This window comes from Gobius niger (assembly GCF_951799975.1).
Source record: "Gobius niger genome assembly, chromosome: 1".
NCBI classification, from domain to species: Eukaryota; Metazoa; Chordata; class Actinopteri; order Gobiiformes; family Gobiidae; genus Gobius; species Gobius niger.
In genome coordinates, this window is record NC_136852.1 from 57547361 (window position 1) to 57573511 (window position 26151).

Consider the following 26151-nt stretch of genomic DNA (forward strand, 5'->3'; position numbering starts at 1 on the left):
GCCTTGCCTTACCTTGCCAGGTGACCTGACCTTGAAATTAAAGTTGTGTGTCTCCTGTTTTCCAGATCTCCTAATGTTGACTCACTCGTGTGAGCTGTTGCCATGATTCGCCAGGCTTTCCTCTAAACAAGGCAAGTAAACCTTTTGGAAAACAGACACTAATGAACAATATTGACTTTTCTGATTTTGGGTCTTAAGTAAATTGTCTTGTATCATTTGCTGCGCTTCACAGATGTCAACCACAACTGAGAATGGGATGGGAGGGAGCACAGGCCGAGAGAAAACATACAAAAAGGTAAGCTGCACTGGTAACCTTTTTTTGTATTTACTAATCTCAAATGTAATCCTTCTTTTGTAACATTTATTTCGAATTGAAAAAGCCCTAATCCAATAAAGCCTGCTCAGGTCGTGTAATCTTTTTGAAAAGTCTCACGGCAGCACAAAATGTCCTGACCCTGATTGAATTTCTGCTCACTCTTATTTACTTGTACTTAAGATAACCACTTGTGACTGTTCTTGATGTTTCCAGTACTTTCCACAAGTGTTAAGGTTGATTTGTCAAAACTACATTGCTACAAGACTCTGAACTAGTGTGTTGTAGGATTTTGAAAACTGTGCCCATTATATTCTCCGGTGGGTTCAGGAAGTCTCATATCGGGGTCTGATATTGAAAATATAAAAAAATATTGTCCTCACCATTCAAAAAGCAACCACTCCTGCGCACTTCCATGTTGTTTTTAACATGTTTTTTTTTATTTCCCAGACCACGTCATCGGCCTTGAAGGGGGCCATTCAGCTGGGCATCGGCTACACAGTGGGGAACCTGACCTCCAAACCAGACAGAGATGTCCTTATGCAAGACTTCTATGTGGTGGAGAGTGTTTTTCTGCCGAGGTGGGTGCTTTGACGTACTTAAATACTTATATAAAGGCCTCGGTGCTGCGCTCTTTATAATGAAGCATTGCTCTATTTGAACACCAAGGTCACTTCCCTTAGGAACTGGAGTTGCGCAGAGTGAATATGTGTAGGTGGATACAGCCCACACTTCGGGCAAGAGTAATTCAAGATGTATCAGATTCAACTGAACGAAATGCCAACTTGTCAGCTAAATGCAATACGTCTGGGGGTAGAATTAAATGACGTAGACACTGAAGCGCCGCACTTATTATTAACAGGTTTATTATAGAAAAGTTATGGATAAAGTAGCTCGAGTGGATTATCCTTACCAGCGAATTTCCCAACTCCGAAATGAGCTTATGGTGGACCTCTTACAGCTGTGGCAGTGTGTGTCAGCTTCATCGTTCTTTTTTGGTGTATTTTTTATAGCTGTCTGCAAAATTACATCACGGGCTTTAAGAAATACTTTACATAATCCACCACAGTGCGAGAAATTCTTTGAAAGTGTGAGACGCACATTCACACGTATATGCCAGAGTAGTTACTTGACAGGCCGGTCTGTTGGATTTCACTTTTAGACCGAATGAAAAAGTTACCAGGAAAAGGGAAGTGCGGCTCCTCATTGTCTCCACCTAAATATGCAAACTCGGTGTGGCTTATGCAAACCTAGGCTTGGCATGCACTGGCTTTTACTGCCCTGTCCCTCAGCAACAACTTGATAAATAGATATGTTGTATGTCAAAAGCTACTACTGTACATTGAAGGTTTAGGTGTAACATACGCATAATTTAGCTAATCCAGTGTCTGAATAAAAACAAGTGCCTTTTATTTTTTTTTCTGCCTTGAAAGAAACAGTTTTGCCCAAGGGCACAATGCCAATTTGCGCCTGCGGTAGCCGGGATTTGAACTGCCAACCTCTCGGGCATTAGAGCCTAGTCTGTACTGTCTGAGCCACTGCCGCCTCCAGTCTTTGCTTGTACTGAAGAAAAGGAACAGGTCTCAGTTATGATTGAGTCGCTCACTGATAATTACACCTTGAAATCCAATCTCTATGGAGCAGTACCAGGCCCTCTTACTCTGTGTAAGATAGGCTACATGGAGTCAGTGCAGCTGCTAGCCGGGGGAACTTTATATAATTGACAAAATTATCATCCTTAATAGCAATTTTCACTTTGTGTGAACTGTGATGTAACCGAGGCTGGTTGCATAATCCACTCCGAGAAATGTCATTGCAAAGTTACTGAAGAAATAAAGAAAGAGTTGACACCAGTTCCCTTTTCATTTCTCTTCTTGGTCAGTGGTTTTAAAAGCGTTCTGAAATGGTAGGTGTATATTCGAAGTTGAGTGCAGAGTGATTTGGCTTTTATGGCTGGCCTTGCTTCCATCTGCACTTCTGCTCGGCTGCTGCTCCTCTCCTGGGGATTTCTCTTGTTGTCTGTCCTGTCCGTCTAGTTATAGATGACCGCTGGAGTATGACACAGATCACTTTCTGTATCTTTGACAACAAACACACACGCACAGTCGGTTTCCTGATTGAATTGAATGAAACATGCCCCACTGCTGTGTGTGTGTTGGGAAATGATTACCAAGAGATTATCGTGACAGTGTGACCAATCATTTACGGATAGGGGCAGCCTGTAGCTGAATGTTTTTTGTGTATGTTAAACAGAGCAACCAAGATTTCTTAGCATGGTAATTGCAGGTGTAGTGTTACACTGTAAGGCAAGACACCGTCCCGAGTCAGAAAGTAAGACGCCCTCAAAACAAAAACATGCGGCCTCATTACCCAGAAAACTCGCCCGAGATTTAGAGCAGCTCACAAAACAAAAAACGTGATTGGCCCAATTTCTCACAAATAAGGTCATACTGGATGTAACGTGATTATTTTATCAATCTGGTTGCACGACAGCTAAAGAGATTATTTATTTTCTGTGATAGTCTTTCAACCCCTTGGCTTGTTGTTGCATTTTACTTCAGTCCAGACCATGTAATCAGATCCATCTTCAGTCTCAAGGCGAAGAACTCTATACAGGCCAGTTTGCTACTACAATGGTGAAATATGTGGGTTGCCTCGGGAGTACAATGCTTACACATGGGTGGAGCGCATCACCAATACACAGATGCACAGACACTTGTCCAGGTTATTCAGCGCTGAGAGAGATTGTTTCTCTTCTAGAGCAGTGGTTCTCAAGCTTTTCACATCACGTGCCACCACATACAACATTTGACCTTCCGCCAGGCCTAGATCGAGATCAAACTAGGACTAAATCGGGTCTAAAGGTGTGAGGTGAGGGTAAACAGGGAATTCTCAACTTAAAGTGCATATGACAGGTTTTAATGCTTTTGAAAATGCGACTTATTTAAAAGGATAACATCAGATGCATAATTATCATTTTATTTCAGTGAAGCAGCAATTTTAATGAAGAAATGTTGGGCAGAAAAGTTATATTTATTTGAATTTTTAAACTGCTGACAGGAAGTGACGTAGATAAAGGCAAAGTTTCATAGCACTTTGACTAATTTCTCATAGACTTAACACGGTTGGTATGGCAACAGTTTAAAATAGTTGTCCTCTATCTATGTCGGTGTCCAATAAGGAAGTGAACATATAAACATCACAAAAATGGCCAAACTAAAGAAAGCTGGATACAATCTCGAGCAAAATTTTGAATATGATTGTATTAAAGAAGCTTTAATAAATCCTTTTCGTAGTCCCTCTGGGGGTAATACCAGTGTTAATGAAATGATTGGAGGGGTCTTTCATCTCCCCTGGTGTCTCAGGTCAGAAAACCACCTTTTCAACTTCCCTGCTTCCAGGTTGGAACCACCAATACACACTAATAGAATCACGAAGAAGAAGCTAACAGGCTAGCGGGCAAAGCTAGCTAGCGCCACTTTATGAAAACCCCTGGTCTACAGTATAGTCCAAAAACGAACAAAGTGTAGGTGACTGTATGCTGTGTACAGATCAGTCAATAATTAGGATTACGGTCGGTTTAACGGCTCCAGTAAAACCATGAATTCAGATTTCTAACCAATATAATGTCTGTTTTGGCAGTGAGGGAAGTAACTTGACCCCAGCACATCATTACCCCGATTTCCGCTTCAAGACCTACGCCCCTCTGGCCTTTCGCTACTTCAGAGATCTCTTCGGCATCAAACCGGACGACTACCTGGTAAGATCTGGACGAATCGCATACTGCTATTATTAATGTTATCTCCACACAGCAGGAGTAGAAATACAGTTGGTTTTGGGCCATCAGGCAAAAAAAATAAAAAAAGAGGAACAATCCCTATCATGATTTTCTTACAGCCAAGTAGATAAAAACTTGCCATTTTTGACATTTCAAAGTGGCTTCATCTTACTTTGACAGCATTAGCAAAGTCAGCTGAGGGGTCATTTCCCAGCAGTTGTGTGACAGAGGTGTTTGAAAGGAAGTTCTTTGTTGATTTAGTTGTGCAAAGCTTTCCTTCTCAGTCACAGTGGCAGCTCATTATATAAAGTAAACTCCCTCTATGACATGTCCTCTATAATATCACATTTCATGCATATTCACCATCCTCCATCAAGCAAATAAATGCAGCGTGCCACTTCATATTGTGGAGAGCGTTTCCGTCATCCTATATGACCGTTATTATGTAAGGATGCTGTTGTTTTGTATCACAAATTAAATTACCCCTGTGCTTTGAAAAGGCTTCCCTCAACATATAGAACAAAACAAAGATTAAAGAGCCAGTGGGACCATTGCAGGGCTCTGGAGATGTGGACTAATTTGGACAGATGCAAACCTCTGGTCTTAATTAAGGAGACAAGCACACGGCATCTGCACACGGCTGATGTAATAAAGCGCTGACGTGTTTGTCTTAACGGCTCAAGGTGACTGCAAATATTGATTGAAGAAGGCAAGGACTTCTCGACTGTCTCCTCCTCCCTGCTCAAATTACTGAATTACTTAGCTCATGTCATCTAGTCAAGTTATGCAAAACTGTCAGTAGGGCTGGGTACCGTTAAACGATACCAGTCTGGTATCGGAAAAAAGGTTTAGGTGCTACTGGTATCAGAAAAATTAAAGTATCGAAAGCAGGTACTGAAAGGAATTTGAAATCTTCATATTCAAGTTTTGATGCTGTTGGTCCTCAAAAAGTGGGGGAGAAAATGGAGGTGAGACAAAATGTAAAGGAAAAATTTAAAAACAAGTTGAAAAAAAAATGGGGGGAAAAAATATGTGTGGTAGGGGGAATGTGGGGGAATTTGGTAAAAAAAATAAACAATAAAGGGGAAAAATTTAGGTGTGTTTTTTAGTGTTTTTTTTCTGCCCTTTTGTAGTTAAAGGAAGTTTCTTAGTTGTTTCACCTCAGATAAATGATACAAATGCAAAATAAATCAAATAGGAGGAAATGAGTAAATTAACATTAATATGTTTTACGGTTCTATATCACAAAGAATTTGCATAAGTATCGAGAAAGGTGTCCTTCAGGTATCGAAAACCAAGTATCTTTAAAGTATCGGTATCAAAAAAAATGTAACGGTACCCAGCCCTAATCGTTATTAAGATCAATCATGATTTGTACGTTGTTTATATTGTTCAATAAATAAAGCTTTTACTAATAAACGTAGCTAATACAGCTTACACAAAAACTCAAACTAAAATAAGAACTGCTCTGTTCATATGTTACTTAAAGCCACACCGCGTAGGATTTTCACTTATAAATAAAATTGAAATACTAGCATTTAATTTATGATGGATCATTTCATCATTGGAAAAATACCTCATAAATGAACAAACAAACATATGTTTTTGCTGTGATCGGCTCAGCTCTCCTAAGACATGACGGTAACTTTACCGGGAGTGGGTACGTCTCCAGCTCGTCTCCATGGAGATGTGATTAAAGTCTGTAGAATTTGATATTGCAATAGGTTAGGTCCTCATCCAAAACCATTCTTTGATTATTCTCTGCAGTAAGAGCATTTTCTGTGTTGAGCTGGTCAATTAGAGCATACTGATGACAACAGTATAGTCCAAAATGTTGCACAGTGTCCCTTTCACTTCATAATCTGACTTTTGACCCGCTTTGAACACAGAAAGCTCTTGAGGATCGGAAATGAGAATCAGTATGTTAATGTTTATTTGTGTTTTGACTTCCCAGTACTCCCTCGTCAATGAGCCACTTATTGAGCTGACGAACCCAGGCGCCAGCGGCTCCCTCTTCTACCTGACCAGTGATGACGAGTTCATCATCAAAACCGTCCAGCACAAAGAGGCCAAGTTTCTCCAGAGATTGTTACCCGGATACTACATGGTGAGACAGAGTGAAACTACGTAGGCACAGGCACTTGGTACTAGATTGCTTTAGCAAATATTTAAGGATTTTATGTATGTTATCTTACTTCATGCTCATGGCTCTCGTGTGGACAGATTGCAGAACCCAGTCTTGACCCAGATTATTTTGTCCCACTTATTTTTACACAAAAAGTTGCTTTGTAGTAGTTTCTGTAATGTTGTCCTTTATAGTAATAAGCTGAAAGTAGGTCCACACAAAGTCAAAAACAATAAAGCCCATGACAAAGTTAAAAGTACATTAGCTGCTATTGAACGAAAGGTATCTTAGCTATGACTTTTCACTTTTGAGCCATATACTGACTATTTGGAAACAAACTTTGAATACATTTGCCAACCTTTGTCATTTCTTCATGCTGCTCACTGTATTATTTTTGTGTACAATCTTCAGAACTTGAACCAGAACCCCCGCACGCTGCTGCCAAAGTTCTACGGCCTTTACTGTATCCAATCAGGAGGCATCAACATCAGACTGGTGGTGATGAACAATGTCCTGCCGCGCTCGGTCAAAATGCACTACAAGTACGACCTGAAGGGCTCCACGTACAAAAGGAGGGCGTCCCGTAAGGAGCGGGAGAAGTCCTGTCCCACATACAAAGACCTGGACTTTCAGGACATGCACGAGGAGGGACTGTACTTCGACACAGAGACGTACAACAACCTGATGAAGACCCTGCAGAGAGACTGTCGGGTAGGTTTAGCTCTACATAACGCTAACAGTTTCCACTCACGTTTGATCAGACATTACTACACACAGGGGCCTGACCTCTGCAAAGCAAACACCACGTGAGGCGTAATGTTATGTGTCATATGACGAGCTTAGAGTTGATTAGACTTGGCCTGGGAATGTACTGTAGCAAGTGTTTGTGACCGGTTTGTCGTGGTTATACAAACCTATTGCAATGTTGTCATTTGTATTGGTTTGTTATAAAACATGTCCCATAGTAAAAGTAAAGATTAAGACCTTTTTCAAGCCATACGAGCTGTGGCAATTCAACATGTTAACCTCTTAACTCTCACCTAAACCCAAGCACATTTTCTTCAGTTCGACATTACTCAAATCTAAAAGCTTCTTGAAAAAAGCATCAAAGTAGCAACAGAAACGAGAAGAAAACACACACAAAAAAGCATTAAAAAAGTAACAAAAAAACTATGAAAAAGTGGCAAAAAAACGCTATAAAAATGTACAAAAATGGGTAGAAAACACACACACAAAAAAGCCACAAAAAGTGATGAAAAAAATGGCAAAAATACGATGAAAAAGATTGTGAATTCAATCATGGCAACAATACCAGGAAAAAGATTTATTTAGCTCAGTTTTGTAATTCTTAGCTTCTTGACTGTAAACTTTTAGACTTGGGTAAAGCTGAACCAGAGAAAATGTGCTTGGTTAAGGCGGGGGTTAAGAGGTTAAATAAATAATCAGAGTTCTAAGACAGGCAAAAACAAGGTCCACAGCTGTAGCCTACCATTTACCAAAACACTCGTATTCTACATATTGATTGCATAAAATACAAGCATTTATTTAAATACAGTGTTTGTTTTTTGGAGTGGGTCTTTACAGTAAGTGGGCTTTTACTCGTTAAATATGATATGTTATAGTAATATGTTTTAACATGTTACCGAACAGTACCGGTTTTGCTCTTGACCTGAAATGTTGTGAGTGTGGCTTAAAATTATAGTAAAAGCTAATCCATTCAATCCCCGACAAATACAGTGTGTTGCACCTGGCCAGGCATCTGACTGAAAACTGATTCAAATCTGAGTGCTTTACAAGGTAGTGTTGCTGTGGTGGGTTGAGAAGAGTACTGTATATGCACATTACACACTAACCTCTTTAATAGACAGATGTCAGTGTCTGTTTTTGATGGCACTGAGTGTTTTCAACACAAAATGCTGCTTAGTTCAGTTTATCCCACTTCCAGTTACCTCCAGTTAATGTAATACGAGACAGCTCTGGATACTAAATGTAATTAAAGCTAATATTGGAGATACAGACCTAGTTCCAAAATAGGCCTCTTGTTAACAGTACGTCATTCTCAGCTCCAGATACTGTATTCTTGCGGTTCCGTTTTGTTTTCTGCGCGTGTCAGACGCTTTTACCAGTAACAGCACACACAAGTTGTACAATCTAGGACAGCCCAAACACTGCTGCAATGCACATCACTTTCCTTCCTCTGATTATGAGGTCATGCTAAAATGCAGCAACAGAAACACTGAAAACAACAGAGGACACTGGGGGCTACTGTACTGTAAATTTAGAGATGACTTAAGAAGTATAGGAACTCACTCTGCATCATTACCAGTATACGATCATCATCATACTGTGGACTGTAAAACTACTTATCACATTGTGCACATAGCAGTTGTACATTTTACACAATGCACTGACTGCTTGGTGTCGTCATTTTCAGACCTAGTTTCAAACCGAGTTTTAGCCTTAAATTCCTCCCTTAAATTCCTCCCTTGTTTGTCGAACAAGTTGAGCTCATGAGACCTAATATTGCGTTTTATGTAAGGATTGAATAACAAGGAGCAGTGCATTAGCCTATACAATTTTAATGTACGACGCGAAGTGCACTAAAAGTGTCTAATGCACTGCTCAGAGTTGTTCCCACAAACTGAAACTGTTCATTTGGGCCTGTTTGCTTTTTCTTTTTTATTCCCGGGCAGGAGTTATTTCACTTTTTAAGCCGTTTTACCTGAAGCTAGTTCCAGCTCAATTGTTTATCGTTACTATGGAAACACCAGCAGTGGAGTGATATACAATGTGATATTGCACATCCACTTACACAATGGAGACAATTCTTTCGCTTAAAACTTGGCTGTAAATACTGTTTAAGTGCCGCTAGCTTGTTAGCTTCTTCTTCGTGATCCTATTAGTGTGTATTGGTGCCTCTGACCCATAGGCAGCGAAGTTGCAATTGGGGTTTTCTGGCCAAAGACACCAGGGGGAGATGAAATACCCCCCAATCATCCCATTAACACTTGTATTTCCCCCAGAGGGACTACGAAAAGGATTTATTAAGGTAAACAAGTTGCTTAGGACTGCTTTAACCATAAACGTCATACAGTATATGTTTGTAAGGGAAGGCTATTGGATTGGTTGGACCTAAAAGAATCACTTTTATATCACACGGTGTTATAGTTTTTGCCAGATGCCTGTTCTAAAATATTTTACAGACAATCCGACTGGCTAATGATAGGTTTAGACTCTAAAGCCCCCTGTGCTGTAATCCCATTAGTTCTGCATGATGTGAGGTAATTATGCCACAGCTATTGTGTTAAAGTCCCATCATTGTGACTGCATCGTTAAAAGGTGTACAGTCACATGTGGCAGCCCTGTTATATAATAGTTTAACAAGCTTCATTACAGCAGGATTTGCTCAAAATGTCTCTGTGTGGGAAGAGAGGAACTTTGATAGTTTGATAGATATTTTTCAGCGGTGTAAGATAGATTAATGCTTGTAAGGGTGTCAGCTGTAATGAAAAGTGTGCTGCTGTTCATAAATTGAGAGCAGGCTTTTAACTTGTCAACACAATAATCGTGTCTTCTTATAAACACATGTCTCCCATTCTGGTCATTTTCTGTTTGCTCTGGAGCCGAGGGCTAAATTTAACCGGCTTCCTGATGCCGGTGCCTCTACACGTCCAGAACAACTGTTGCTTTCCCACCTGCGTTTTCCGGGAACAGGTTGCGTTCATGTTCTCTAGACGAGCAACAAATCGTCACCAACAAGAACCCAGATCAACATTATTCATTTCAACATCGAATAAAAACACATGAATGTGTTCTGTCGGGCTCTTTATTATACATTTATACATAATCATATAAAAATACAGTATGTCCTCACATAGTTTGTTTGATTTAAGATTATCTATGACAGATTATTTAACCTCTACCTGAACTGAGCACATTTTCTCCTGTTTGGCTTTACCCAAATCCAAAAGCTTCTTGAAAAAAAGTATCAACATAGCGACAAAAACAAGATGGATATGAGGATGAAAAAGAAACAAAAGAGTGACAAAAATGTGACAAAAAGCGATTAAAATGTGGCAAAAATCTGACAAAAACACAATGAAAAAATGAATATGACGACAATGCAGCAACAACATGAGGAAAAAGACCCATTTAGATGAGTTTTGTTGGTCTTAGCTTTCAAATGAGGCGTTACACTGGCCTATAGGCAGTACCCTTTTAGATTTAGGTAAAGCTGATACAAAGATCATAGCGAAAATGCTTTAAAGAGGTTAAAATGTAGTAAACCTAATAGCCTCTGTATTGTTTGTAAGCTGATAACAATCACCCCAGTGTGTTCCATAATGCCCCCATTTTTGCTATTATTGTGAGAAAACCATTTAATCTCTGTTCATTTGTGTGGACAGAGAAAACCTTGAACTTTTTGGCAGTTTGATAATTGGCCTAATAATTTCAGAGATATTAGCCATAAACCTGAGCAGTAAATTTAAAGGTAATAAATCTTAGTATTCTGGCCTCGCTCCAGCTCAGTTTGAATCTGAACGTCAGGTGAACGACGCAACCAATTCTCTTTGAATGTTTGCTGGTTATTTATGATTTTTTTGCTGAGTCACACTCAGAAAATTACACCAAACAAAAATAGATGTCACTTATACTTTAGCCCACCCAGCAACCACATTTCACTGCATGTTGTATGTGTCGTTTTTCTCGGCCGTGCCTGTAGAGGAAATACAATGCGTTTGATGCGGCAGACAATTTGTTTTTGTCACAGCTTCCTGCGTTTGCCTCTTGAGCGGGAAACAAAGTGCTCTCTAAGCACAATCTTTTCCACGAGTAAGCAACTAACCTCATCACCTCGCGATAGGCTGTGAACTACTACACAGTGAAGCACGGCTGTAATGGGGCTGAGGAGGTCATGAAAGCAAGAGAGGCTAATGTAAGAGAAGTATCTTTCCCCTGTAGATTACAGTCACCATTCACGTTTTATCAGGTGAAGTTTTAGATCATTTTAGAGATTTTCTTTTGGCCTATAGTCTTTTTGGACCGAACAGTGTAACATGATGGAAGGTGAAGAGTGGCAGGAGTCAAACACTCTTTCAGATGAACGCATACGGAGAACCTTCAAAATGAATTTGAGTGCATTGTTTCATTCCTACATTAAAGTCAGGAAGAAATACTGTAAGTAACTAAAGTTACATTGGACTATTATCTTGTTTTATATTTTGATGTTATTGGCAGAGGTGGGTAAAGTAGCCAAAATAATGATTCAAGTAAGAGTAACGTTACTTTAAAATGTTTTTACTCAGGTAGACGTAAAAAGTAGTGGCTCAAATATGTACTCAAGTGAGAGTAAAAAAGTACTGTGAGTATTGAGTAAATGTTTTACCGTTAAAGTCTGATTCATGCTTTAGTTGTGGCATAAATTCTGAGAAATTCAAAACATGAAATCCCATAAAAAACACGTATAAAGGAATCATTATGGAGAATTAAGTAAACAAAACACAGAATTAAGATTTGTCACTTAAAGTACAGAGTACAGATACTTTATTTTAATATCACTCAAGTAGAAGTAAAAGTACTGTATGAAAAAAAAAACTTGCCAAAGTACTTTAAAAAGTTGCTTAAGTACATGAGTACTGGAGTAAATGTGATCGAGGACTTAAAATCGGGGACATAAAATACCAATTTTCTTTCCGGTTATCTTTTTTCCCTTTTCATATCTCTTTCTTTGTCTGTTTTTTGTTTTATTTAAAGACAAACAAACATCTGTTGACATGTAAGTTATTTTTGTCCCTATTGCTGTGCTGAATAAATCTAATGATAATAAAGAAATAAAGAAAACAAAGGACCAGCTCTAACAGATTTTGCAGCGTGATGAAACGATGAAGACACACCAGACTTCCTCGTAATGTGTGACAGGAAAATGCTGGGTCTGCACTCTCGACTCTATTACTCCGCAGCTCCCATGATACTCCCCAAATGCCAAAACAACGCACTGCATTAATAATTCATGCAAACCCGTAAGAGAGTGACTTCGAGAGAGTGCTGTGGGTCCATAACATCCTCCTAAGTCTCAATGCGGTTCATTATTCCCCTCAAATCTTATTTACTTGAAAGGAAATTCTGTTTGGCTCATTAGTCGCCTGGAATAGAAAGATTTACACTGTGTTGAGACTTGAGCACGTGTTGTTGCACAAGACCAAGTGAAGCCAATTTCTAATGACGGTCACTGTATGTCTGCTGTCAACTATCAAGGTCCGGTGACAACAATAAGGACTATAAATCGTCCCATTGTTCTTGTTCTGGGGAATGGCCGGTCAAGTGATTTACAGAATAAAATGTACGTTTTAGTCTCTAGACCTTTTAGAATTTAGATTTTAGTCGTATAATTAATTAGCACATTGCATAATTTGAAGGTACTGGTCTTTTGGGCAGTAATTCTCTAATTCAGTTTTGTTTTATTCAGCTTAATTTGTAACAGAGACGGGTAGTACTCAGTTACAGCTACTCAAGAACAAGTACTTGTTGAACAAATTGCACTTCTTAGAGTAGTTTTATCATTATGGTACTTTTTACTTAACCTCTTAACCCCCACCTGAACCAAGTGCATTTTCTCCAAATCTTAAGTTTACTGTACAGCCTATAGGCCAGTGTAACGCCTCATTTGAAAGCTAAGACCTACATAATTAATCTAAATAGATCTTTTTCAGTTCTGTTCAGTTCAGTTCAGTTTATTCGGTCAAATTATAACAAAAGATTTACATTCAGTTAAGTATACTTCTTCATAACATAACATACAAAATGACCGAAAAGGTATAGGCTGAAGCTAATGCTTATTTTGCCTACCCATCCATCCATCCATCCATTTTCTTCCGCTTTATCCGGGGCTGGGTCGCGGGGGCAGCAGTCTCAGCAGAGATGCCCAAACTTCCCGATCCACACACACCTCCTCCAGCTGTTCTGGGGGGACCCCGAGGCGACACCAGGCCAGCTCGGAGACATAGTCCCACCACCGTCTCCTGGGTCTTCCACGAGGCCTTGTCCCACTAGGACATGCCTGGAACACCTCCCGCGGGAGGCGACCAGGAGGCATCCGGAACAGATGCCCGAGCCACCTCAGCTGGCTCCTTTCGACGTGGAGGAGCAGCGACTCTACTCCGAGCTCCTCCCGGGTAACTGAGCTCCTCACCCGATCTCGGAGGGTGCGCCCAGCCACCCTGCGAAGGAAACTCATTTCGGCCGCTTGTTTGTTTGTTTGTTTGTTTGTATACTTTATTGTCCCCGTAGGGAAATTTGTCCTCTGCATTTAACCCATCCTTCGATGCTGCTGGGGCAACCCGTAAGGAGCAGTGGTCGACGGCAGTGCCGCGCCCGGGGACCCATCTCCATGATGTGGAGCCAGGCTGATGGTCAGAATCACCTGGCTGGAGGATTCACCTATTGCACATGTTTTTAGTGGTAGGGGAAACCGGAGTACCCGGAGGAAACCTACGCAGACACGGGAAGAACATGCAAACTCCACACAGAAAGGCCCCGTGCTGGTGGGAATCGAACCCGGGACCTTCTAGCTGTGAAGCGGAGGCGCTAACCGCTGCGCTACCGTGCCGCCAAATTGTATTCGCGATCTTGTCCTTTCGGTCATTACCCAAATCTCATGACCATAGGTGAGGGTGGGAACGTAGATCGATCGGTAAATCGAGAGCTTTGCCTCCCGACTCAGCTCCCTCTTCACCACGACAGACCGATACAGCGACCGCATCACTGCTGACGCCGCACCGATCCATCTGTCGATCTCACGCTCCATCCGTCCCTCACTCGTGAACAAGACCCCGAGATACTTGAACTCCTCCACTTGAGGTAAGGACTCCCCACCGACCTGAAGAGGGGAAGCCACCTTTTTCCGGTGGAGAACCATGGCCTCAGATTTGGAGGTGCTGATCCTCATCCCGGCCGCTACACACTCGGCTGCAAACCGCCCCAGTGCGTGCTGAAGGTCCTGGTTCGTTGGAGCCATCAGAACAACATCATCCGCAAACAGCAGAGATGAGATCCTGAGGCTCCCAAACCGGACACCCTCCGGCCCCTGGCTGCGCCTAGAAATTCTGTCCATAAAGGTAATGAACAGAACCGGTGACAAAGGGCCGCCCTGGCGGAGACCAGGTTGTTTTGTTTTCCTCGCATTGTTGACATTTCTTTTTGTCATTTTTCTGTTGCTCTTTTGTGCCATTTTTGTTGCTTTTTGTCACACATTTTTGTCACCTTACTGTCACTTTTCTGTCACTTTTCTTTGTGGTGTTTTTGGGCGTTTTTGTCACATTTTTGTCACATTGTTGTCGCTCTTTTGTGGCATTTTCGTCCTCGTTTTTGTTTCTATTTTGACGCTTTTTTCAAGAAGCTTCAGTCAAACCGGAGGAAATGAGTACTTGAGTTACTTGAGTAAAAATAATTGCTAGTTTTTCCACTGCGAGTAATGTAGATCGTCTCGTGCTCCTTGCTCTTTAGAATTATATTTTGTTTCTGTGCCATTTTCTTGGAATTTTCATTGTAAATATCACAATTTCCACATGATTTAGGATGACTTACGGCGTAATTGAAAATAAATCACACTTTTTTTGCTCAGTTACCTTTTCTCCAAGTACTTTTTTACTTTTTACTTGAGTAATTGTTTTGGTCACTGCTTTTTACTTCTTCTTGAGTAAAATTATAACGTTACTCTTACCTGAGTAAATATTACTAGGCTACTTCTACCATCCTCTGATCTTTAAAAAAAACAACAGTTTCTTCATGGGCCTTTTGTAGAATAAACTAACTAAATAATCAAACAAGACATCAGCAAAGTAACTGAAGTTGTGGATGTGTTCAGGTGTAGTCCATTTGTAGTTGTGCATAGAAAGTAAAGATAGTAACTCAGTGTTTTATATTTCAGTGACAGAGTTTGAGGCGGCCTGATGTGCATGTCTCTATTCAAAATGGCAGCTTTTTGACTGAATAGACTGCGGGAGGGATGGGATGCAAATAGTTGATATGGAAACAAAAGCCGCAGTGTTTATCAGGGCTGCCCATTCAGATCAAGTGTGTCTGCGTTTAAGCGTCACTTCGGCTCTGACCTGACTTAGTGTCGAGCAGTTTTTAAAGGCACAAACTGGATTCACAGCAGTGTTTCAAAGCATATGAGAAGGAAGTTAGACAGAGGTTATTTTCTTAGCATTGCAAAACGGCATCAGTTGATTTGGGACATGGACTTACTTCCTTCCTCCCATACGTTCTCACGCTTCGTATTATTAAACATGTCTGCTGTCTTTGCTCCCTTTTTATTCAGCACAAAGTTTCGAGACACAAAATCAGTTCAGTGCACCACAATGTGACCAGTTGTCCTTCCTGTGTGACTGGCATAGTGTGACTTGAGGAGGTGGAGTAGGTGTTTGGAGTCAACACCATGCCACTGCCCCACAATGGCAGTACGTGCTTTAGTTTTAGAAAAGGCTTGTTTTCTTAAAATAATTATGGTGGATAATTATTGACTAAAACAGCTGGTTATTGTAATGCATTGTCAGGTCAAGTCTATTAAATATATTATATATTAAAATGTATAGTTTATATATTGTTAAGGATACCAAATATGTTAGACACTTTAGGTCTGATTAAAGTTTAAAAAACACCTCAATTATTACTTATCTTAAAGGGATGCATCAGGATTTTTGACATAGGGCCTCTTTTCCTAGTTACCCAGTGTGTTGTTGATTTCTAGAGATTTTACAATTTTTTAATTCATGCAGTCCTTATATTTGAAGAGTTTAGTGGTGCTAGGCTAGTGCTAGGCTAGCGCATGTCTATGGTAACTAGTAGCCAGCATCAAAAACCTCTTCAAAATCATGGGGTAGTCCTTCAAACGTTGCCATATCTGATTTGTAGAAAGCTCCTTTGTGAATTCCACGTGTAGTAATGCCGACCGCAGGTAAACAAACTACTTCAGATCCGGTAACCTAGATCACTCCGCTGCTGCGTAGCTTTCAACCAGGAAGCTGACGCTGCTCTAATATAAGTTCTTTTAAATGCAAAATGGTTATATTTCAATTATTCAGTTAACACAGACATTTATATCGGTAGTCTGGTGTTATAAGTGATTTGCCTCAGGTGCACTGTGCTTGGGTCAGGCTGATTTTAATGCAAGCTACTAGTTACCACAGACATGCACTAGCCTAGCACTAGCCTAGCACCACTAAACTCTTCAACTATAAGGATTACATGAATAAAAAAAAAAATCTCCAGAAATCAACAACACTCCGAATAACTAGGAACTGAGGCCCTATGTCAAAAATCCTGAAATATCCCTTTAACATCTTCTCTTATTACAGAGAAGGTAGTCTGTGCTTGAATAACAATGTATTGTCAAATGTGGCCCATTCCAGTCTGAGTGATAAGTATCAACCATGATTAATAATTGATGATCGTATACACAGATCAAACCTAGTACTCCCTTGTTGTTTTCTTGTGAGCAGCACAGACAAGAGACTCAGAGTCGCCTGAAGTCCCTGGGAGTGGGTGAAAGGCTCCTTACACAGGTCAATGTGTAACACTTGGCTCACTGGGGAGAAACACCTTGTTTGTTTTTGCTCAGGCCTGGTTTATGCTGTAGACAGGCTCCTTTCTACCATTCTGAAACTTAGTCGAGATTTGCAACAACCCACAAGTCACACACTGCAAACTTAGAAAAATGCATTTACCTGGATCAACTAAAACTCCCGGTGTCACGTCGAGATGCACGTCTTTGTCGAGCGGCACTGAAAGTTCCACTGTGTGTGCTCCCAATGCTAGTTTTGCCTGTAAAATGCATTAAAACCCTGTAAAAGTATGTCATAAAGGGTTTTAATTTAAAACCTTTTATGACATACTTTTACAGGATTTAAGCCTAACCCTAATCCTAACCTTAAAGGCCCTATACCTGATTATTTGATTGCAAACAATGAAAGGGGATGCCACTAAATTAAAATGTTAGTTGTGGTCCAAACCGTCACTTTCCTTATATATTTGTAGCAAATATTTGTAGCACATTTTTTTTTACAGAGACACGTTTATAGGCACATTTCATAACTTTTCAAGGTCACTTTCACAAAAATGCTAGAAAACCAGCCTGAAAGTTCATAACATACAAATGTACAATTATAATTTGATGCACGCTGTTTTCCCCACAGGGAGGACAAAATAAATTTCATTCCATTTCTAGAAGTAAAATCAGGTATAGCTCCTTTCAGGTACTTTAATTCTAAACAGTTTTAAATTAAATGCAAGTTGGAAAATGTCGACAAGCCATGTGTTTTGATGGTACATCTGTCCTATTCTATAACTACCACATAAATCTACTGCTTCTGGTGAAATGTGTTTCAAGACCAATGAAGTCACTTCCTGTTCAATGTGCAGGTCCTGGAGAGTTTCAAGATCATGGACTACAGCCTGCTGCTGGGTGTGCACGTGTTGGACCAGCACCAGCGGGACAGCAGCGAGGGACAGGCAGGGGGCGATGGCAGGAGGCCGCAGGGCCAGCGGGTGCTCTACTCCACAGCCATGGAGTCCATCCAGGGAGACGGCAAGGCGGCTGAAGTACTGAGCACGGACGACACGTGAGCACTGCCCTGGAATACTCACAGCATCTACACATATATGGACACAGCCATAGCGACGCTGATACAAACAGGCCATCACTCTGTGTGTTCACTGTGACAGGCAGAACACACCAATATAAACGCTGGCCTCTTTTACTAACAATAGTAAAAGAGCTCTGTGTGTTTGAACAGGACAGAAACAGTAGCTTTAGGATTTCATTCTCTGCTTTCTGTGAAAAGGTGATTCAGATAGTTCTGCATTTTGTCTTTTCACTTGTAACATAATCCCTTCTAAGGCTCTCTGTTCCCATTTCTTTTCACTTATAGCTTTGTCGTTACAGTTTTGCTCATATCACTAAGATGTGGTCCTATGCTTTAATGCAGCTTCCTCTTCGATGTGAACAAGCTTCCATCAAGTGTGGGCTAATAATCATCTTAACTGTACTGTGTTTCACCAAAAGTAACTAGAGGCTGTTGTGTATAATTGCAGGATGGGGGGCATTCCAGCCAAAACACACAAAGATGAAAAGCTGCTGATCTTCCTGGGAATCATTGACATTCTTCAGTCTTACAGGTATTTCAGATTGAGTGGATCCAAAATGAAACAAAATATGCACATAATCACCAACCAATGTGGCTGGTTCAGCGCGTGCCCGCACTGGGAGATCGAACCAAAAGTCACAGTGTTGCGAGCGGATTTGTCACTGTTTGCGCTAGACATTTTCCACCCAATCAAAGTCAAACCTCAAAGACCGATGTTACATAATTGGACTTTGAAGATGTGAAATGTTAAAAATCGGATGGCGGCGCAGCGTGTTGTGTGACGAGCATCTGAGATTTGATGAAGCATAAAAGGAAAATAGCAGTGTTGCATTTAAGCGTGTTAAATTGTCTCACAACATATTTATTTATTTTTAGGTTAATGAAGAAGCTGGAACACTCATGGAAGGCACTCGTGTACGACGGAGTGAGTAGATTTTGTTTCATTACATTTATCTACTGTTTATCTGCCTTTCAGCATCGCCACATGAAAGCTGTTGCTTCTTAATAAAAGCTCTATTTTTGTGTGTGTCTTTAGGATACTGTCTCAGTGCATCGGCCCGGGTTTTACGCCACCCGCTTCCTCAAATTCATGAGCACAAGGGTGTTCAGGAAGAACCAACGTGAGTGTGTAGAGTGTGTAGTTAAGGAGGAAGAGATGTTACAGGGTTGTTACATGTAGTTTCCTTTGTGATATAAAGGAAAGGGGGCTGGTCTGGGATTTGGCCTGGATCAAAGCTATTGTTTAATTTAAGACTTTATTTTATGATCATGGCTCGGTTCCAGCGCGCTGCATTCAGGTGGGCTGACTGTTACCTTGAGCATGCACTCATCTTAAGCATAAAGAAACAGGATTTAGTTGCAGATTGTGCACTTTACAATTACTTTGTGAGTTTTATGCACAGTTTTGTTGACATAAATTTGAAAAACATTCTTGAAACTGAAAACTGAGTAAAAACTGAAAATGAAAACTATGAAAAAAAAAAAATTGTATATAATCTATTTATAGGATGTGTTTTTAGAGATTTATTGAAAGACACTAAAATTCTGTTGAGGATTGAGCTGCATTTGAGGACACAAGCACAGGTTTCACCATCCCTCATTTGAAAGCTAAAAACCCCCCGCACGCACGCACGCACACACACACGCACACACACAAACACAAATAAAAGGGAGGGGAAAATCCATTAATATACATTTATTCATTTGTCTTAATATTTCTGTGTGTTTCTCACATGAGCAAAGCCTTTTTCTCTATAATTTTGTGACCCAAATAACACATCGTGCACAACAGTTATTTTGGAAGAGGAACTTCTGAAGTAAATTTACAAAATTTCACTGCAATGTTTCGTGGAACTAGGGAAGGGGCACTTGAAAGCTTGAAATGTTTAGTTTCCAACATATTGTCTCACTATCACTTTCTGTTCCAAGTTATGTCTGAAATTCGGCGATATTGTAGATGCAGAGCATGGGGTTCAAAATGCACTGGTAGAGTCCCTGTTTTTGGTGATAGGATCTGGCAACCCTAAGTGTGGGGTTCATTTAATTGTCTAATTGGATAAAAAGCAAAACATAACTTTTATATAATATAACTGTTTCCAGTAAAACCAATATTTGATTTTAACGTCTACCACAGATCTGGGGATTGAAATAGATCATGTTCATGAAACGTTTCAGAACTATTGACTGGACACATATTTGTCAGTGTTTGAATCTAAATATAATGAACCCCTTAACCCCCGCCTACACCGAGCACGTTTACTCCAGTTTTACCCAAAGAAGAAAACTTCTCGGCTGGAGAGTTTACAGCCTATAGGCCAGTGGAACGCCTCATTTGAAAGCTACAAAATTGATCTAACCTGATTTTTTTCCTCGCGTTGACTTTTTTTACCTTAACTTTTGTCTCGTTTTTTGTCACTGTGTTGACGCTTTTTTTCAAGAAGCTTTTTGATTTGGGTAATGCCTCAATACCAGGATAATAACTGGAGAAAATGTGCTGGGTTCAGATGGCGGTGAAGAGGTTAAATTAAATGTACTGTATGGAGAGGTCTCTAATTCTTCAGGGTTCAGTGATTAGGTTGGTCTCCACACTCTGGACACACTAAACAGTTGCACATGACAAAGTAAGTAGAAGGTTGCAGTGGCTCTTTTTTTTTTACTCTGAGAAACACGAACGATGAAATCCATGAGTGATTGATTTAGCTTGTTTCATGCTGACTGTATAAATGTGGTATGTGGAGCCTAAAACGGATCATCTGCAGCAAACGCATAACAGTCTATCTTCAAGTTGCAGTGTCAGACAGAACTGTCTTGTAACTGTTCTAAGTAAGGAATGGTGAGAAGCAAAAAGATTGTCTGCAAAGGCACAGGTACTGTCTCATGTCACAATAGAAACTATAAAATACAGTGCCCAGACCAGACTAAACTGAAAGACTTAATGTTGAACTTTTTTGAATGGCCTCTTACTTTTAACAGCATTTGACAGGCAACTGAACCTTTGCAAACTGTATTTTCTATTACAATCTTAATTTGGTATTTATCTTTTCTTCTTTCTTTTTTTGTTCTTGAACTTGCAGCTCTTCGATTCTCCCCTTCAAAGAGAACGCGCACGTCTATCCCAGCTCTGAAGTGTTCGTCGCATGAGATTCTCTCATCCCAGACGGATGAGAGGATTGAAGAGGACCAGAGAGACCGACTGGGAGGTGCGCGCAGCCTGGCCAGCCTGGACGGACAAGGTACAGCAACAACTTTACATAATCCATCCTGAGTAAGCTAAGCAGAAGTGATACACCCTTCCTCTACAATAGTATGAAGAAGTCATGTGACCAGTGAGTGAACTTTCTCACTGTTTTTTTTGTTTTATTAGATTGCAGTAATTCGTAACACACGCCCTTCAAAAAGTGTCACCTTCTTCCTCATTTATTATAATGGGTTAAACCATAGTTAACCCATTAAAAAAAATCCCAATATGGACATTTTTTTTAGCCAAATGCTTTATTTACCTTATTTTTCGGACTTTAATTCGCTCTGGAGTATAAGTCGCACCAACCTTGGCAGCTACCTGGGCATGGAGACGTAACTGCACCGTTTACAAGTCTCTCCCGGCATCACGTTGTTCAAGCGCTCATTTGCAAACTCGTTCCTCTCGCTGTGGCCATCTAGCTTTTAGCCTGCGATTAGCTTTTTTTTTTTTCTTCATTGCAGTAAGGGATACCTCCTCTTTTCACCAATCCCTCACAAGTGTCTTGCTCACTCAAAACTTTTTTTTCTCCTGCTCGATTACCGTTTTTTAAATCTTCATTGGTACAGGAGTAGCAGATACTGGTACACAAGCCGAGAGCGCCCTCTAGCGTTTGTCATTGTGAATATAACAAACATGTGAAATTATGTATTTTGATATATAAGTCACACCTGAGTATAAGTCGCACCCCCTGCCAAACTATGAAAAACAAGTGCGATTTATAGTCCGGGAAATACGGTATATGACAGTGGTTTATTTTCAGTACATGCAGTGGATGTCTATTATTGGGAAACACTGTACTAAGAGACACGGGTGTGGCTCGATGTGAGTTCGACTGACGCAACTGTCTCTCTTCTCAGCGGTGTTCGGGTCATACCTGCGCCCCGACCTGGTCCCTGCGAACCCCTGCTTTTATGAAGGCTCCTCCGTGGGAACCATTTCCACCTCCTCCATCTTTGTCAACGTGGACAACCAAACAGAGGAGAGGTACAATACCGTCAAGCATGTTTGTCTATGGATGAATATGTTTTACTTTGGCTTGACTACGTGTGCGTGCGCTAACTTCTAAAGCAGTAGAGTAAACACGACATGGAAACAAATGCACACAATGGAAATGTAAACACGCTCAGTCTGTGGTGACCGAGTTCTGCGGGTGATTTACATGTTTTTACATTTTGTTTTGCAGGATGGTTAGTTATACATTTTGGTTATATATAGGTCATATGGTTGTTGTTCCCTCTTGTTTCTTACTTCTAATCTAAGTGTTAAACTAGCGAAACCAATGGAAGAGATAAACATGATTGCCTGTCTTATGAATGTTGTGTTAAAAAAAAAGAATCCTAAAATACACACAGGCCTCCTGTTAATACTCAGCCCATTTGCAGTTACATGGCCACAACAGTAACACAGTGGACACATATTACTTTTGGACACAGTTTTCATAAGCAGTTTTCCCATATATCTGTGTCCCCTGTCGCCCATAGACATATTAAAGATCGGAGATATAACTCATCCATGGTTTGTTTTGCCCTCACTGTGCAAGGCACTATAGGGCGGCCCCGCCCCGCTCTTCATCAGTCACCTGCTGCTGGCCTGACATGGTTCTGTCAACTGTCTCCATTAATATTTGAACAGCAGCTTTGACTCTTCTATTCTGCCTATTATTGTACTGAAAAGACTTTGGCAGACATGCGGCGCGAGAAAGTCTTTCAATACAGCGACATCATGCGTCACAGTGTCTCATATTACACAACATCTGTTCAATGTTCCAATCCTGTCGTGTTTATATGTTTATATGTCTCTTCTTTTACCAGGCGGAAGCCATAAAAAGTATAAACACACTACTTGCTTATTTCTCTGTCAGTGCCATTAACTAAAAAGAAAATCTTATATTTGGTGGCCCTCTAGTGGCTGTTTTGTGCCATATAAAACACAAATAGACACTTGTTTTATATACTGTGGCCTTAGGACAGCAGGTGAGGAAAGGGGTGAAGAGTAGGGAGATCCATTTAGCAAACTGTCGATTCCAGGCCTCGAACAGAATATTGTCCTGCCATATGTGCAGGAGCCTAAACCCCTACTCATTTTGATCAATGGCTATATCACATTGTAAGACACAAAACAATGCAGTTTGAAAGTAGAAAGGAAAAATAATAGAATAAAACTTGTGAGTGAGTCTTTGATTGTAAGACTGATGTTTGCTTCAGAGTAGGTTTTTGAGAGCAGGTAACGAAAGAAATATGATATCTTTTGACTTTCAAGTTTTGGTGCCTGTTGGTCCAGGGACAGCACTAAAGAAAGTTACTTGGTTGTTCCAGCGCAAAGAAATGATACAAATTTAACCTCTTAACCCCCAACTGAACCGAGCACATTTTCTCTAGTTTCCCTAATCAAAAATATGATTAAAAAGTGAAAAAGCAAAAAAGGAGCCACAAAAAGAGTGGCAAAGAAGCAATAAAAGATCAACAAAAACATGGATGTCTTATGCAGGAGAAGTTTATTTACCATCGGTGCAGGACCCGGAGACATGAACTCGAGACATTGCGCTAGTCCTACCATTCAAGTCTCTCTATGCTTCCACAGAAAAGGGACAAATACCCTCTCAGAGCGTCATACTGATATGCAAGAGTCTGAGCTCCACAGTCAAGGCTATGACAGAGATTACAGAGTACAGCCATACTCAGTATGATAAATAGCGATTTAATGATATCCTCTAACGTATGCCAGAAAAGCAACAATAACACAATACAAAAGCGACAAAAGCACAACTTAAAAAGTGACGTGAACATGGCGAAAGTGCAATAAAAAAGCGTGAAAAAGCAAGGAAAAGATGCGATGAAGAAAGCGCCAGAAATCAGACACATAAGAGACAAAAACACAACAATAATGCTTAAAGAAAATGTGACAAAAACGCAGTGACAAAAAAGTCTGACAAAATCAGTTTTGTAGGTCCTAGCTTTCAAATAAGGTGCTACTCTGGCCATTTAGATTTAGGCAAAGCAGAACGGAAGAAAATGTGCTTGGTTAAGGCTAAAACCGGCTAAGAACGTTCTGTTTTCTGGTTCATTTTTGTATCAGTATCAAAAACCATGTTACACCTTGTTCACCTTATTGCTATTGCCCTACTTAAGACCACAGAAAACACAGTACACAAAAAACAAACTTGAAAGTAAAAAGTTGCTTGCTGTGTGATATAATTACTCCTGGAAGTACAATAGGTTGCATTCATGATTTAGAATGTGATGATGTCAGGTGGAGAGCAGGGGCCAATACAACTCTATGGGAGTTGTACAGTTTTTGTTAGAAATCCCCAAAAGAAAATTGATGAATGATTTTCCTCATCAGTATTTGACAGTTATGATATTCACAAACCTGACATATTACTGTATTTTTATGCCTGAAAGTCCTTTCTACGGACCAACATCACGCTCATTTTTTGGAATATCCACTGCTGGACACCTTTATGAGGAAATAATTAGACATTGCTGAAAGAGGAGACAATGAACTTTGAGACATGTGTTTCATGTGGATTTTTCCAGTAATGACGGAGATATTAACCTAAAACTAAGACCAAAAAAATCGGCAGTTCACCGGTTATCATAGTTACCGTCCGGCTCCAATTTAAACCTGTTCAAAATGTTGTCTTGTTACATGAATGCAACCTATTACATCAAAAACACACTCATGCACATGTGACTATGCTGAAATGTAAACCCGCTCCTGTGTATTTGTTTATCGCTTGCCTGATATAAAGAAGTTCATATAGTTTCATATTTTTACTCAACCTCACCATCATTCCCCTCAGAGATGACGTTGGCTCCAGCTCCACGTTCACCCTGGAGGACAGCGCCATCTGCCTGACCTCAGAGCAGAGCACCATGGACGTGGACATCGACAGAGATGATGGGTCGGTGCTCGATGTCTACCTGGTATGTAATTGTCTGTTTTCTGAGATTAAGTTTTGTGTGCACGTACGTAATCCTGAAACCTCCTGTGTGTTTCTCTTTCAGTGAACTTGCTCCTCTAACGGCCAATCATCAGACAATCTGCATGTCGGCACAAAGGCCACAGTTTCTCCAATTCCAGTGCTGCTAGATTCATGTTGCCACTCATTTTTGCCAAGAGAGGAAACACTTCAATGGACTGAAGAGAGAAGTAAATCCATGGCTATCTGGACCTATGTGACATTCCATTATGTTGAATGAGTTGAATAGCGCCTTTAGAGCATGCATTTACTCTGTGCCATTAGGTTTTTATACGTGTATGTTTATATGCCCCATTGCAGAGGTTAAGCTGTACTGTAGCTGTTACAGTGCACATCTTTTTGTTTTCCTGCTGAACATAGCTAGGAATGAAAGACACTTTTAGAGTTTACAGCTGCTTTCATCATCACCACGAAGGTTTACGAGATGTGACAACCGTCGTGGCCCATGCTTTCGTGTGGGACCCCGAAGAAACACGCCTGCTGAAGCCAACAGTAGTCACAAGACACTGGAAAATGTATCGAGGCCAAAGTGTGTGAAGCAGCAGGCCCCTCTCTCCCCCACTGCTCTGGTTTCTTGTGCTGGATAAAAAACAGAACCTTGGCTCTACACTGAAGGACTAGTTACTGCATTATGGACAGAGTTTGATCAATTTGCCATTTACAAAGGCACTTTTGACAGCCCTCATGGTTACTGTAAGATTAGCACATTCAGTACATTGCTTTGATGGGTGGTCTTCTACCAGATCTATGAGCTCATCCCTTGGTGTGTACAATGCACTTTTACTTTTCCAATTACACACCATAGTGTCATTCAGAGGCAAGTAGTCTCTTGATGACAAGAGTATCGTAGATCATTCTGGTGAATACACATTGTGCTGTTTCTCAGGATAACAAGTGTGTCCTCTTCAAGAAAATATGACCCAGCCAATGCTTATGTCCAGTCATTGCAGAAAATAATTTATTCTGTAAATTTAAATATTCCTTCTTTCTGAATCTTAAATCTTTGAATGTAAAAGGCAATGCATATTTATAGAGAAGATGATATAAATAAACTACGACTCAAACAGCTG

The 26151-nt window shown here is 40.5% G+C and overlaps 1 protein-coding gene across 1 annotated transcript; it reads left to right on the plus strand.

Annotated features, from left to right (window-relative positions):
• Positions 1-232: 232 nt before the first annotated feature.
• On the plus strand, positions 233-26139 carry pip5k1bb (phosphatidylinositol-4-phosphate 5-kinase, type I, beta b; the record flags this gene model as incomplete). Its single annotated transcript, XM_079563981.1, has 13 exons — positions 233-295; positions 764-894; positions 3956-4073; positions 6046-6198; positions 6628-6927; positions 17635-17834; positions 18307-18390; positions 18735-18783; positions 18895-18979; positions 20933-21091; positions 21957-22083; positions 24902-25025; positions 25107-26139. 13 exons carry the CDS (start codon positions 233-235, stop codon positions 25107-25109), a joined length of 1596 nt encoding a protein of 531 aa, XP_079420107.1. The 3' UTR covers positions 25110-26139.
• Between the last annotated feature and the right edge of the window lie 12 nt (positions 26140-26151).